Source organism: Cydia pomonella, chromosome 10 (genome assembly GCF_033807575.1).
Source record: "Cydia pomonella isolate Wapato2018A chromosome 10, ilCydPomo1, whole genome shotgun sequence".
NCBI lineage: Eukaryota > Metazoa > Arthropoda > Insecta > Lepidoptera > Tortricidae > Cydia > Cydia pomonella.
The window spans coordinates 4,258,410-4,273,170 of NC_084712.1; the positions used below are offsets into that span (position 1 = coordinate 4,258,410).

Sequence of the window (14,761 nt, forward strand, 5' to 3'; positions counted from 1 at the left end):
GTCTGATTATCAAGATACAGCAAGTTGTTGAATATTTCAATCCTCTTATTACAAAGGTTTGCATAATTATTTAGTATAAAGGTTGGTGTACAAATGATAATATTAGTATGTTGAACCATTTGAATCTGTTCTCTTATAAATATAATTAGTTTATGATAATTAGTTGAGGTTCTAAAGTCGCTTTGTCCAATAAAAATCACACAGTAGTCCTTGTAAGTGAAATCTTTAAGTTTTGTTTCGAGTCCTTGGAAAAGTTGATGAGTGCCTCCCCCGGGTACCCGATAGTGACATAGACTTACTTTGTCAAAGGTTCGTTCAGCTTTAATCAACATTCTTGTATAGTCACTACTAATGATGCATAAACTCGATCTAGCAGGAGTGTCACGATTCATAGGCGATGCTGTCAAGACACGTGCCTTGCTGGACTCATTATCCATTTGTTTATTTTTTTTCTGTTTGCGTTTCGTCGACTCTGGATCTGTCAACCTTTTTCCTCTTCTTCTTGGATGACTTTTTTGCACTCGCAGCTTTTGGCGATGGCGTCATAGTTCCTGGTGATGTGCACACAGTGGTCAGATTTTTAATTTTTAATTCGTACTCCTTTAGTTTCTTTTTTAAACAGTGATTCTCCGATAGTAGAGTCTCAATTTCATTTTCAGCAGAGTCATATTTTTCTTGCAGCAGGGAGAGTTTAGTTTGTAGAGATTCAATCATGAACGGACTATTTATTGCTACTACAGGACAACTTCTGTTAAGTCTAGAGCCAACTCGCATGCTAGAGTTATTCTCGTCACACGATTCATTTTCCTCAGATTCTTCTATTTCTGACGAGAATGAACTACAGTTTTCTATTGAATCATTGATGGTGAACTTTTTTTTCCGGTGGGTTATTTTCTTTTCATCCGAAGATGTTGGCATTACACAAGTGTTCAGTTTTCCTTCAGAGGATGTCGGTTGCTCCTTGTTTTCAGTGTGTGAAATCGGAGTAGAGCAGTTTACCGGGACATCATCATCAGGTATATCCAGGTCACTAGTTACTGCCTTTGGTGTTTCATATATCGGCTCATGTGATCTAGTTTCATTTTCCGGGGTTTGGATATTCGTAGCGTGATTATTTTCTTTTTCACCAGAAGATGTCGGTTGGGCCTTTGGAGTGGAGCAATTTTCAGTAAGATTAATATTACCCGTATTTGGGATACTAGGTAATAAGGCGTTTGTAGTGGGGCTTGATGGCATATTCAACGTGCTGTTGGCGTAAGCAGTGTCAAGAGCGCCAATTTTAGAGGGACTCGTAGGCGTATTCAATGTGCCTTCAGCGCATATAGAAAGGGTGTCCGGAGGCATGTCTGGTATGTTTGTATTGCAGGTAGTAGAAGGGCTCGGAGGAGTATTTATCAGTGTATTGCAAGTGGTAGAGGGGCTCGAGGGCGTATTTTCCAACGTGTTGATAGCGCAAGCCGTAGAGGGGCCCTGAGGCGTGTTTAATGTAGCCGGTGCATAGTTGGTAGAGGGGCCCAGAGGCGTATTTACTGGCTCGATCGAGTTCTTTTTTCTTTCTCATCGTTACATTGCTGCTATCTATATTCTCTGGTTTGTTTTTTCCTAAAGCGGTATTCGGTGTGTTTTTGCCAGTACGACATTTTATACATGCCCATTTTTTTTTCGCATCCTCCGACATAAGTGAGAATAGCTTTAACCGACCTGCGCATTCCGTATCATAAGTTTTTTTGCACCTTGAGCATTTCAGAGTATCTTTGTTTTGGACGGACAATTTACATTTACTGCATATTAGCGACATCTTGCGGTTAATTTAGGGCTTAGGTACTTAATTCCAACGCGAATGTGGTGTGAAGCTTGTATTCGCAATGTTAGGTGAGAAGCAATTCACCCTACTTTCAGTAGATGGCGTGACAAGAGCGAGTCATAGTACAGGTGCGCTTGAGTGCCTTGTAGCTGTTTCCAGTTAATATAGTTGATGTAGTTCAGAACATGTATACTAGATGGCGCGACGTTTTCAGTGACGGCGGTGTAGTTGGTCTTTAGTAGGTACGCGTGTGGTTCCACTCGTTGCCGATAGTTGGCGTTGGTAGTTGATCAGCGTGATCAGCTGATATGTCACCTGGGTTTTGTTTACGTGCACCGTCAACGAACCAATTTTAATAACCAACAGCCGTTTATTAAAGTGTTTTTAATATATCGGCACTAGTATTTCACTTTAGTCACGATTTGGTCACTGTTAATTGTCAACAAAGTACACTTATTTACACTGTTTTTATAAAGTATTGCTAAACTAACACTTCACGGGATAAAGCACTGGTGTCTTACACGGAATTATAAATGTTTATATTCATTGTTTGTGCACACATATAATGTTCAATAATATTCACAGTGAGTAATCAACTAAAAGTCTTGCATTTAAGTCTTGCATTATGGCGCTGAGCTCTGGGGTCGCTGTGCAGAGTGGGAGCGGGTGTTCCGCCTCCAAAAACGCGCAGTGAGGATCATCGCTCGAGTTCCACACGATACCCATGCTAAGCCTCTTTTTATTAAGCTAGGCATATTAACACTGCCGGCAATAGTCATTCTGCAAGTGGCCGTATATGTGAGAGTGCATCTGGCGTCATTTAAAACATTTAGAATGTTAAGCTTGTACGAAACGCGGAACGCAGATAAAATTGTGGGTATTAGCCGGAAGTTGACCAAGTCATCTAAACTCACTCACGTCATGGGTCCCACTATCTACAATAAGTTGCCAAAAAACATACTTGATGCTCCAAGCTTGGGCAGCTTTAAATTTCGCTTAAAGCAGTGGCTTATCGAGCAATCCTTTTACAGCTACGACGAATTCATTGCGTATAAAGCGCAATAATTATACTGTTTTTGTTATTTTATTGTAATAACTATCATAAGTACCATGTATTTTTGGTAAATTACTATAGGTACTATTACTAAATTATTTATTAATGACGTATAAATTGGTTTTATAAATAAATTATTATGATTATGATTATGATTATGATTTTTGTCGCATAGCACACTTGTACATTGTATATAACAATTTTTTTAATAATATTTTACACAGAGCTAATGTTATCCGTGGCAGTGGCGCCATCTCTTAAATCCACACTCCATATCCCTTGCGCCCGGGAGCTTGGCGTTTGAGTGATGTTTGTGTTTATGACATAAGGCCTTCAAAGGGTGTTGTTGTCCATACAGCACCACCTACTTCAGTCACGTTTGACACAATATTACGTTACTTTGCGTTTTAGTTCAGTTTTAGTATATTCCTTTGCAGACAAAATTAAAATAAATAAATATAATTAGCGTTATATATAGTGCCAACAGATGCCATTCCCTGTACTCTGTATCTTTGGGTATTTAAATAAAAGTAAACAAAATCTACCCTCAAATGGCTCCTTAAGCCAATACTTAAAACGTTACATGATCAAATAATGTAGGTTAAAGTCAGGTCGTTCAGTGACAGATCTAGGCGATTTTGTATTTGGTTGGTTAACCAATAAATGTTATAACTACCCGAAAATTTACAAATTGCTTGTTTAGTATATTCCATTACCACAAAAATGTAAACAATAAACCACGTGACTCAGTCATTCCACCACTGAGAAACAACCCTTTGTACAGTCGCCATCATATACAAATACAAATAATTTTATTGAAAACAGTATAAGTACAGTGTTAGCACTTAAAGACTAAGGATTAAGGATAAGGAAAAGTTTACAAATGCCTGAACTAGGAGTTCCTGTGTTTCAGGCAGAATAGGACCATATTAATTAATTTGTAATTATTCACTTAATTATAATAATTATAAATAGTACACAATAAAAATCTGGTAGGGTGATAACCTTAACAAAATAACTTATTTAAGTATTCTATATCCAAGTACAGTAAGAAATCATTTTACGACTATTAGTAAGCTTTCAGGTGAAGTTTATCCCTGTTTATATGTATCGGAGCGGCTAAGATGCTCACAAATATCTAAACACGGCTCTATAGGCGGGTCCACACAGAGCGAGCATACGCGCGAGGCAATTTCCTCACGCACAAAACGGTCAGTGTAGACGTGCCTCGGCCGAGGCGGCGCACGCGTTTTGCTCACTTGAGTGCGCCGAGAAATTGCCTGGTCTGTGTGGACCTGCCTAATTGTCAAGGCGTTAGAGTACGTGTTCAGATATTTTTGAGTACCTCGGCCGCTTCGATATATCTGATGGCGACTGTACCTGTATCATGCGTGGAGCTACCGTAATACATGGTATTGTTTGTCGACATTATTTTAAGGTCCTAATGGAATAAATTATACATTCTGCTGTCAACTTCCCAAAACATATATGACCGCGGCCGGCAAAACGCCCACTTTGTCGCTTGCCATAAGGACGAAATTTGCTTATATCTTTATACGAATAACCTGTCAAGGCGCGACTAAGTGGGACGTTTTTCCGGCCGCGGTCACATATTTTTTACTAACATACGAAGAGGGGATCGAATCATAATAAAAAATATATTGGGAAAAAAATATATATATATATATATATATATAAGCAATAACATTTTGGAATACAAATGCTTATAAACACAATTATTAGCTTTTCTAAGTTATTGTCTTTGTTTCGCAAATATTTCTCTATTAGCTTACGAAGTATTTACCATCTTTTTACAAAAGGAACAGTCTACACTTAAAAGCGAAACCAAAACGACTTAAACGACTTGCAGCTGAAGCACGGTCACATTTTTATTTGATCACTTGTCACTATGACTGTCACGTTCTAACAAGTATGTATGTGCAAAAGTGACAGGCATAGTGACAGTGATAAAAATGCTACAGCTACAGCCGTTGGAAGACATATTTTATATCCAAAAAATAAACCCTGTACAATTTATACAATTTTATATACCTACCAACCAAACTATGATAAGAATTTTTGGAATGTTAACTAGAATAAGTACGTTTTAGTGAGTTCATTTTAACAAGTACAATAACATTTTTGAGAACCTTTAACAAAAATAGAATTGATATGTAACTGTTGCGACTAGCTTATACAATAGCAATACTTCTAAAGATACAAACATTCACACTTCAAATAGCCACCAAAATGATGAATGAAAGAAATTCAAAATATTCAACTACGCTTAAATCTATGGATTACTTACAGCATATATTATTAATACGGCATAGATCTAGCATTGATTGGAACATCACGAAACTAAACTATGCAGTCACGGACTTTATATCAAGTCATTTAGGGTTTTCTTTGTATTAGTCATTTCAGATCAGATATTATAAAAAAATCGTGACCGTATTAAAATGAAAATGTTAAAGCACAATTGTATGCATTTGAAACTAGAATGAACTGGTATATATTAGTCACTGGCCTCAATTATTATTTTCTAGAGAAATGCTAAATATAACTAAGCAAAAGTTCACGGCGCGGCGTCAATTTCAAACAAATGCAAACGTATGCGAGTCCTCAGTGCGAGCAACGCTGCACGCGCCGCTGGTCGCTCGTCGCTGAGCCGAGCACTTATAGTTTTAAAGTTGGTTCGGTAGGAGTGTTACTAACAGTATCAGAGTGCGTCGTGTTCTTTGAGCAAGAAATGTCCGACCAATCGCTTCTGGATATCCGTGACGCCACCGTAGATCTGCGTGCCGCGGGCATCTCTGACAAACAAAACAAATTATTTATTTTTACCTGAGGCTTTGCTATTCTGATGCTCTGACCTCCACCAATGAACTGCCAGCTGCTTGGAAATAGTAATATTATAGCAAACTAACTAGAGAAAATATGTTGCTTTCAAAATAGTTTACTCAGTACTGAAAGTACTGAAATGGACACTCCATTCTATTTCAAATCCTGGTAAGGGAATTTATTTGTGATGAGCAGGGATATTGGTCCTGAGTCGAGGGTGTTTTCTATGTATTTAAGTATTTATTAATATTATATATATCGTTGTCTAGGTACCCCCAACATAAGCTTTATTGAGCTTACTGTGATACTTAGTAAATTTGGTCGACGTTGCGGCCGGCCACGTACTTGCCCATAGAACTGTTCTTGGTGCTGACGTCGGTCGCTGCGCGGTAGGACCGCATACGGACGGTTTCTACTAGACATCTCCTACATACCTGAAGTGTCGCTCGGCGTCGTAGTTGGTGGACAGCCCTCTGCCGCCGAGGATCTGCACGCAGTGGTCGGCCGCAGCGGCGGCGTTGCGGCCGGCCACGTACTTCGCCATAGAACTGTTCTTGGTGCTGACGTCAGTCGCGGCGCGGTATGTCAGCATACGGGCGGTTTCTACTAGGATGCACATGTCTGTGAGACGGTCCTGGAACAAATAATAAGGAATACTTTTAGGATGGGTTGCATAACACAAATTCAACTGAAATTTGTAAAACATTCTATTTAAGCAAAGTTTAACAAACTGATATGTGTGTAACTAGCCCACAGACGGTTTGGTGCAACCTGTTCAAAGACTGTATACGAGAAAAAATTACCTCTGCAAAAAAGACCAAAGCTTATATTTAAAAAGAGTGGAACGGAATATAGGCATAGTCTCGTGACAATGACGAAACATTCACAGGATTTAAAATGGATTGCAATTTTGGATATGTAATGGAATTTTAATTAGGATTGGCAAAAAATTGTAACAAAGTGCAGATTATTTAGTGAATACAAAATTTTAGCCTACCTTCACTGAAGGAAGCCGCGTGAGGTTTTTGCTGAACGCCACCCTTTCTTTAGCATAGTTGATCGCCGTATCTAAAGCAGCTTGTGCGATACCTGTAAATCAATACAAGATTCTATTAAAATTCATTTAAAAATTATCTAAGCACTTCAGATCATATGTCATCCCAGCACCTCCACCAAGATACAAGTATGACAAATGACGCCACGGGTTCTCAAATATGTACCTATGCGCACCCGTGTTTCAAGATGTTGGCATTATTGGAACATGATTGCAGCTTTACATATTCTTTTTACATATTGTGATTGCCAAGAATATGTAAAGCTGCAACTGCAATGCATGACATACCATTTCCACTAAAACGCGTCAAATTTTAAATTTGAAAGCTCAAAGTTACGTGCCTGAATTTAGCTTTTTCCAGTGACAAATTGGTCATGTCAGACTACTTTTACACACATATCAATAGCATGCGCGGCGATTCTAATCCTGCCGTGCCTGCTGCGCCATGGCTATCTGACTATCTTGAACTCCTACCTTGCTTCCCCCACCAGGCTTGATGCTTTGATCCACGCTTCTAACGTCAGTTCGCAGTTTATATCAATTTCATACGCTTCGCTACTGAAGAACCTTACCCACAGCATGCGCCGCGAAACCAATCGTGCCTTGGTCCAACTACGCCATGGCTATCTTGAGCCCCTCCCCCGCCTCCCCCAATAGACTCGAAGCTGGGACCCGAAAATCTTCTAGCGTGAGGTCGCAGGCTGTCACCCTCTCACACGCTTCACTACTAAAGTAGTCTATACACTTGCCAAGAGCATGCGCCGCGATACCGATCCTGCCTTGATCCAACTGCGCCAAGGCTATCTTGAACCCCTCCCCTGCTTCCCCCAATAGACTTGAAGCTGGAACCCTAACGTCTCCTAGCGTGAGGTCGCAGGCTATCACCTTCTCACACGCTTCACTACTAAAGTAGTCTATGCACTTACCAACAGCATGCGCCGCGATACCGATCCTGCCTTGGTCCAACTGCGCCATGGCTATCTTGAACCCCTCCCCCGCCTCCCCCAACAGGCTGGAGGCCGGGACCCGAACGTCTTCTAGCGTGAGGTCGCAGGCAGTCGCCGCCCTGTGACATACGCTTCACTGCTGTTTTATAAGCTCCTTTTGCGTGGGGGACAAGGGACGATACAAAAGAGAGAGATAGTATGATCACAGTGAAGCTTGGAAAGCTATATTATGGTTACAATACATGTCGGTAATCTCGTCGCTTTTTCGTCATAGCTTATTAGTATTAGCGGAGTTAATATTAAGATCCAAAAGATACATATAAACACCTACATATGTGGCTTTCCATCACAGAAGGGTCCTTAAGCTTTAAGTGCAATAAGAGCCTTTTTATCTGAAATTCCAACAGAAATTATCTGATGGAAGGCCACATATAGATATGCGATTATGTACCTGGTTGTATGTACGTAAATATTACAAGAGCATCAATATCTTATAGACCACCTCCTGTGTCCATCATCAAATCAGCTCCATGGTACCCATAATGTCACCCAACATGTGTATGTGAAGTTTTAACTCAATCGAATAATGGGAAGTGTGTTTAATTTAGATTTGATTTTATTAACAAGGAAAATAATACAAACACTGGTTCAAAACAACTAGCACATACCTGACGCCTATCAGGGGTTCCTTGTTTCCTCTGAACACACCCTCCGCGGCCAGCGGCACCAGGAAACCTGACAAACATTCATCATTATGAATACTCTCCTTAGAACTATGGAAATATCATCCGGCTATGCGGTTATTGAATATGTAATTTAATTCAAAAAGTTAAATTGGCTACTTGACGGTATTGTCAATGTTAAACGATCTTGATTTTCCTGAGGATCAAATGTCTATATGGGAGTGATGGCATTTGAGCAACACAAAGGTCAGAAATGAGAGTTAAAATCTGACGCTCGCACTCGACGATTGAAACGCCTCTAACAAAATGATAATGTGATGTGACGTCACATTATAAAGTCTGTCCTAAATGTATGGAAGATCAAGGAAATTTCCATTTTGACCCTGAAATATTGCGTATATGTGTATAGTTGTCATACAATTATTATTTTTTCAATAAAATGTAAGGAATCGAATGGTACCATTTTTTACTATTTATATACAACAAAAAAAAAATGTTTTTTTTTTGAGACTAGAGCCTTGTATTTTTTTATAATCTCAATATATTTTTTTAAATTCAACTTTTTTTATAATGAATGGCTCATTTTCTATCCATTTAACTAAATTTTGTTATAATAAGTATTAAATATGTGTAAAGTACCCAATTACTAGAATCCGAAAATATGCATTGTGTATAACCACCCAACCAAAGACACCGACTCCACTAAATTTACTGCCATCTTTCGACACAGAGCTAAAACTTTTAGAATGACATTGACATATGTTCTTTCTCTGATATATGCTAAATATCAAACGGCAAATAACAATTAGCATTTCAAAATGTTCAAAGACTCACAAGCCAATCCCTTATGCCGCAGCTCGGGGTCGAAGGTGGCGAACACCGCCGTCGCGTGGCCCTCTACCGCGGAGGTGACCCAGCTCTTCTTGCCGTTCAGGATCCAGTGGTCGCCGTCCCGTCGAGCTGTTGTTCTGATGTTGGCGACGTCGCTGCCGGCGTCTGAAAATAAAATATTATGATCTTCTTTGTCGTTGTACTCTTTGCAGAGCGTCGTGGTCAACTGCTGACATCAGGCGCAGATGATGCTTGCCGTAAGATTTCTCGCCACTTTTCGCGGTTGGGGGCCATTCTGACAAATGCGTTCAGGGGTCCCTTCATGGCAGATTTGATTTGGTCAGTCCATCGCATAGGTGGCCTTTTACATTATACTTTTTTTATGAATGTATGTATATTTACATGTACAAAAACTGAAGCCGTTTTGGAAATTGACGATGATATAAAACAAACATACAGCCCGCCTAATGCTATCATTTGCCGTAGCGGCCACGGCGTAGCCTATGAACAGGCAACTCCTGCTTTGAAGAATTTCACAAGGCTGCGGATTGAGCTTTATTTAATGTATGAATGACCTTGTACTTACGAGTATTGAACAATATCTCGCCACCCCACTGCCCGCTTGTGTCGAGTCCACTGCCTACAACTCAAGCTGAAGTCCCAAGAATGGACATAAGCTATTTTTTCTTTAGAGACAACAATCAACAACTTAAACCTTAAGTACAGAAATAAACAAGTAAAGACTCTAGCTAAAACACACAAAAATTGCCGTTTACCTTGGACCTATATACATAATATCTGGATCCGAGCTCTATTTTTCTGAATAGCGTGGCCAAAAACAAAATTTAGAGAATTCTAATATTTTTTTCCTACGGAGTTTTTAAATGTTGTCATTTGATTTTGGACCCTATCTCTGTTCCAATACAAACTAAACTTTAACCAACCTGGCTCACTCAGCCCAAAGCACCCAATACTCCCCGCTGTATAATCCTTCAGAAACAACTGCTTCTGTTCTTCCGTTCCTCTCTCGTTAACCAAGTTCGCATAAAGGAAGTTATGTATCGACAGTATCATGCCGGTGCTGGCGCAGCCACGAGAGATCTCTTCCACGGCAAGTGCAAGGGATAAGTAGTCGAGGCCTAGGCCTCCGTACTCGGAGTCCACGCAGGCCCCCATAAGGCCTAACTTTGTTAACTTCTTTATCTGAAATATGAAAAGCGGAATAAGTCCTCGTTATTGCAACCAACCACCAACATTTTGTATTTTATTGTATAGCAAATACCACCAAAGTAAATAAGTCAAAACCGCTTATTTATTATTTTTATTTTAGGGGTAAATTTAGCGCGTTAAGAGGGGTAAGTAAAATTTATTTTGAATTTGTAAGAATCCCCTCCCCACTCTCTCCTGCGCATGAGAGGCCTGTGCCCAGCAGTGAGACGTAAATAGGCGGAATTATTATTATTATTATTTATTTGTAAGAATCGTGGGGGATACTTGTTAGATAAGGAAGCCTGTTAGATAGTTGAACACTTTTCCTACCAGCACATGAAGAAAAGTACATATTTAATATGTAGGTACCTATATTCTATTGAATTACTTATACACAGGAATTTTTAATGAACTTCCAGAGCCTATCCCTAGGAGGAATAGGATAAGGAAAGCCAAACCCATTCACGGAGGTAACCATGATATCGTAAAACGATGTAGTAATAATATCTATCTACCTAGCAAGAAAATATTTAAGTTGGAATTTTATCAACATCTGTACATGTTTATATATTTACACTATCATATAAATATACATAATTATTATATCCATCGGAAAATAGATTAGGGCTTATGTAACATACATGACAATGCAAATACAGATCACACTACATAAACAAGATACAACTGATAAGACGTATAAAGAGCGGCTTATTGAAAAGAAATGCCGACATAATATCAGCTATACGGCACACAACATACTAAAAATTGTATTATCATAATAGCCTTTTTCATTTCAAACCAATTTTGTAAAGTTTTTAAAATACATAATACACATAAAAAACGTTGGCATTTGTTGACAAAAAAAAAATCTGATTATGTCTTTATCCAAACAAAACTTTCCATGGATAGTACAGTCAGCATCAAAAGTAGCGGATCAAACAAGGTTTCAAAAGTATCTGCCATTCTGTAACAGCTTAACAAAAGTTGATGGTTCTATATGTAGAAAAATTTAGACTGTATAAGATATACACTTGAAAGTAAATTTTAGAGAATTATCTTTATTTGGAAAAGTTATCCGGAATATCAGATACTTTTGGCGCGTTGTTTCATCCGCTACTATTGATGCTGACTGTACAACATGAACAGTACAAAAAGTTATGAGATAAACATTGATAGATCACAGATACTAAATTTAAGTGTAAGAAAATAAACATTTTACATGTGAATTGTGTAATCACACACACTTAGAGGCGCCATTAATTTATTACGTAAGACGAATTAGAGGTAGGGTAGGGGGTTTCGAGCATGTCTTATTTTTTCTTACAAAGTAGTGGGAAGGAGTATTGATATCACAAAATTGCTTTAACTTTAGATAATACTTTAAAAAACCGGGGGCATCCAAGTAACAAGAGCCAGAAAAACTTTAAAATATAACCAAATTTGCTTATTACCAAAAATTAAAAATTACTTGTGTGTACTCATTTTTAGGGTTCCGTACCCAAAAGGTAAAACAGGACCCTATTACCAAGACTCCGCTGTCAGTCCGTCTGTGTGTCTGTCACCAGGCTGTATTTCATGAACAGCGATACTTAGATAGTTGAAATTTTCACAGACAACGTATTTCTGTTGCCATTATAACAACAAATACTAAACAAAACAATAAAATAAATATTTAAGAGGGCTCCCAAACAACAAACGTGATTTTTTTACCGTTTTTATAGGTAATGGTACGGAACCCTTCGTGCACGAGTCAGACTCGCACTTGGCCGGTTTTTTGCTTTAGATTCTCACGTAATAAATAATAAACGCGGGAGGGAGTCGGCCTATTCTTATTTTTTGTGGTAGAAGGGAAAAAAACTGGCAAAAACTCTTCTTACCTAATAAATGAATGGCAACTAATATAGAAAAAGTGATCAAGCCCTCCAGTGGCCGAGACAGGGTTCAAACCTGGGTCTTTAGCTTTTGAGTACCGTACACTAGTGGAGATTGCACTTACAAGATCAAACGGGAACCTGGCTTTTGTGTCAAGCTGCGAAGCTTGCGGTTTGAGGTGCTCCTTGGAGAAGTTGCGGGCCAGGGTCTGGATCTCCTGCTGCTGCTCCGTCAGCTGGGTGGTGAAGGCTCGGTATTGTGATGCTGCTGCCTTAGCAGATTGGAGAGAGCACACTGGAAAAAAATATTATCATTCAAATGTATGCCAAGAACAAATACAGGGTAGGCAAATAAGAGGTTACACTTTGTTTTAAAAAGATTACTTACGTTCCCAGCACAAGCAATCCTAGACAGCACTTTCTATCGAACCGCATCGTGCATGAGTGGAATAAACTACCACAAACAGTAATAAATGCTCCTTCAGTAGTTAATAACAGACTTGACAAACCTTTAAAATTACCAAAATCAACATTAATAGTACAAAATACTTTTTATTTGCCCACCTGTACTTAAATTTCTATTTTGAGCATGAAATACTTAGCATAGGTATACTTTGGTAATGCGAATAGACATCCTTCTGTAAAATATTTAAAACCACATGACTGTTAAAGTAATTGTTTCTAATAACCAGTAATAGGTATGCTTATGGACAATAGATTTTATGTAAGCATGTTAAACATCAAAGACAGTATACAGGACTATAGTATATTATACCTTATGTCACTGTAAAAAGGCATACATTTGTTTGTCATTGACTAATGCTTGCAATTGCTATTACGGATAATGGGATAACAAGTAATGGGAAAGGAGGGGTAATGACAAAGACCAATTCTCATACAAGCAGAGCTGCAGGCATAGTATGTTATTTTTTTTATGAAAATCTTACCAGAACCATAATGCACATAATAACTAAAAAACTAATTACAGATGCCTTCATTTTCAACTCTAAACATGAAGCTATAATGCATGTAAATTAATCTTGTAAATTCGTGTAATTTAAGAATAAATTTAAGCTCCAACATGACATTCAGAATTGATAAGTATGTGGGTCATGATTATTATGCGCCCTACTGACATAACCGGCTCTGTTCAATATATATGTATACGCGCCAACTGGGCAAACTAACTTGGGTTATCATGTTTGTTTAAGATCATTTTAATTTGTGATAAAGAAAAAAAGAGTGTGCACTCTAAATGTTAATAAAATCTATGAGTATGTAATTAAAGTTTAACTAAAGAATATATCTGGTGAAATGTCTGGCGAAGAAAAATGAAATTCCCGAAATATACTTACAAGTTAGTTTTGTAGATTTTAAGAGACCGCCTGCTGCCATGTTTCACGAAGATAAAACCCTGTATATCGGACAACAGAGGAATCTGATACGAAATAACAGTTGACAGTAAAATATACGATAAGTATGATAATGACCAAGGTCGCAGCATACAAAAAGTCGTTTTCCCCACCGCTCCACCGGTTCACCACAGGCCAATTTCGTATAACTCGTATAAGTATAGATATGGATGTAACCAATATTCTATTATTCTTAAGAAACTAACAATAAAGATACAAGTTTAAATCTTTAATTTAATACTATAATTAAATACTGTGTCACAAAAATACGCAAAATACATGCAAAATACGACTATATAAAATAAAGGTGCCGCGAGTTTTGTTTGACTCTGACAGTGACAGTGACAGTTTTTTTTTTTACAATTATGGCCTGTATGCGAGTCCTTTAAGCCAAAACCTGATAGTGACAGCCACGAAAGCATTTTTAGGGTTCCGTAGCCAATGACAATACTTAGAACTGAAACTCAAAAAATCTTTATTCATCAAACCCATACGAGTGGGATATCTATGGATAGGTCTTCAAAAATGATATTGAGGTTTCTAATATAATTATTTTCGAAACTGAATAGTTTGCGCGAGAGACACTTCCAAAGTGGTAAAATGTGTCCCTCCCCCCTGTAACTTCTAAAATAACAGAATGATAAAAATAAAAAAATATATGATATACATAACCATGCAAACTTCCACCAAAATTGGTTTGAACGAGATCTAGTAAGTAGTTTTTTTTAATACGTCATAAATGGTATGGAACCCTTCATGGGCGAGTCCGACTCGCACTTGGGCGCTTTTTTTTTTAAATAGTCAGCTTATTTCATTTTTTTTAACAAACAATCTTTTTCGCGCAATACAATTTTTTGGCTTAATATGGTCAAATACTTACAGTATTTGTTGTAAAAAAAATCCATTATATTTACTCTTTGAAGTTCATTAACATTAACATTTTGATTTGAAGCCCGGGGACCTACCGGGAAAATCGATATTCGCAAATTGCGGGGATCTTTCTCTTTTACTCTCACTAAGACGTAATTAGAGTAAAAGAGAAAGATCCCCGC

At 38.2% G+C, this 14,761-nt stretch overlaps 1 protein-coding gene across 2 annotated transcripts; it reads right to left on the minus strand.

Moving 5' to 3' along the window:
* Positions 1-1,640: 1,640 nt before the first annotated feature.
* On the minus strand, positions 1,641-13,983 carry LOC133521852 (short-chain specific acyl-CoA dehydrogenase, mitochondrial-like). Of its 2 annotated transcripts, none has more exons than XM_061856949.1 (9): positions 13,653-13,983; positions 12,423-12,592; positions 10,162-10,420; positions 9,221-9,382; positions 8,372-8,438; positions 7,683-7,822; positions 6,700-6,791; positions 6,137-6,336; positions 1,641-5,674 (listed from the first exon to the last, which is right to left on the minus strand). In XM_061856949.1, the coding sequence occupies exons 1-9, from the start codon at positions 13,690-13,692 to the stop codon at positions 5,581-5,583; spliced, it is 1,224 nt and encodes a 407-aa protein (XP_061712933.1). In that variant the 5' UTR covers positions 13,693-13,983; the 3' UTR covers positions 1,641-5,580. The 2 variants fall into 2 exon arrangements, with proteins under 2 accessions (XP_061712933.1, XP_061712932.1); XM_061856948.1 differs by having other exon boundaries at positions 7,683-7,834.
* Positions 13,984-14,761: the final 778 nt, after the last annotated feature.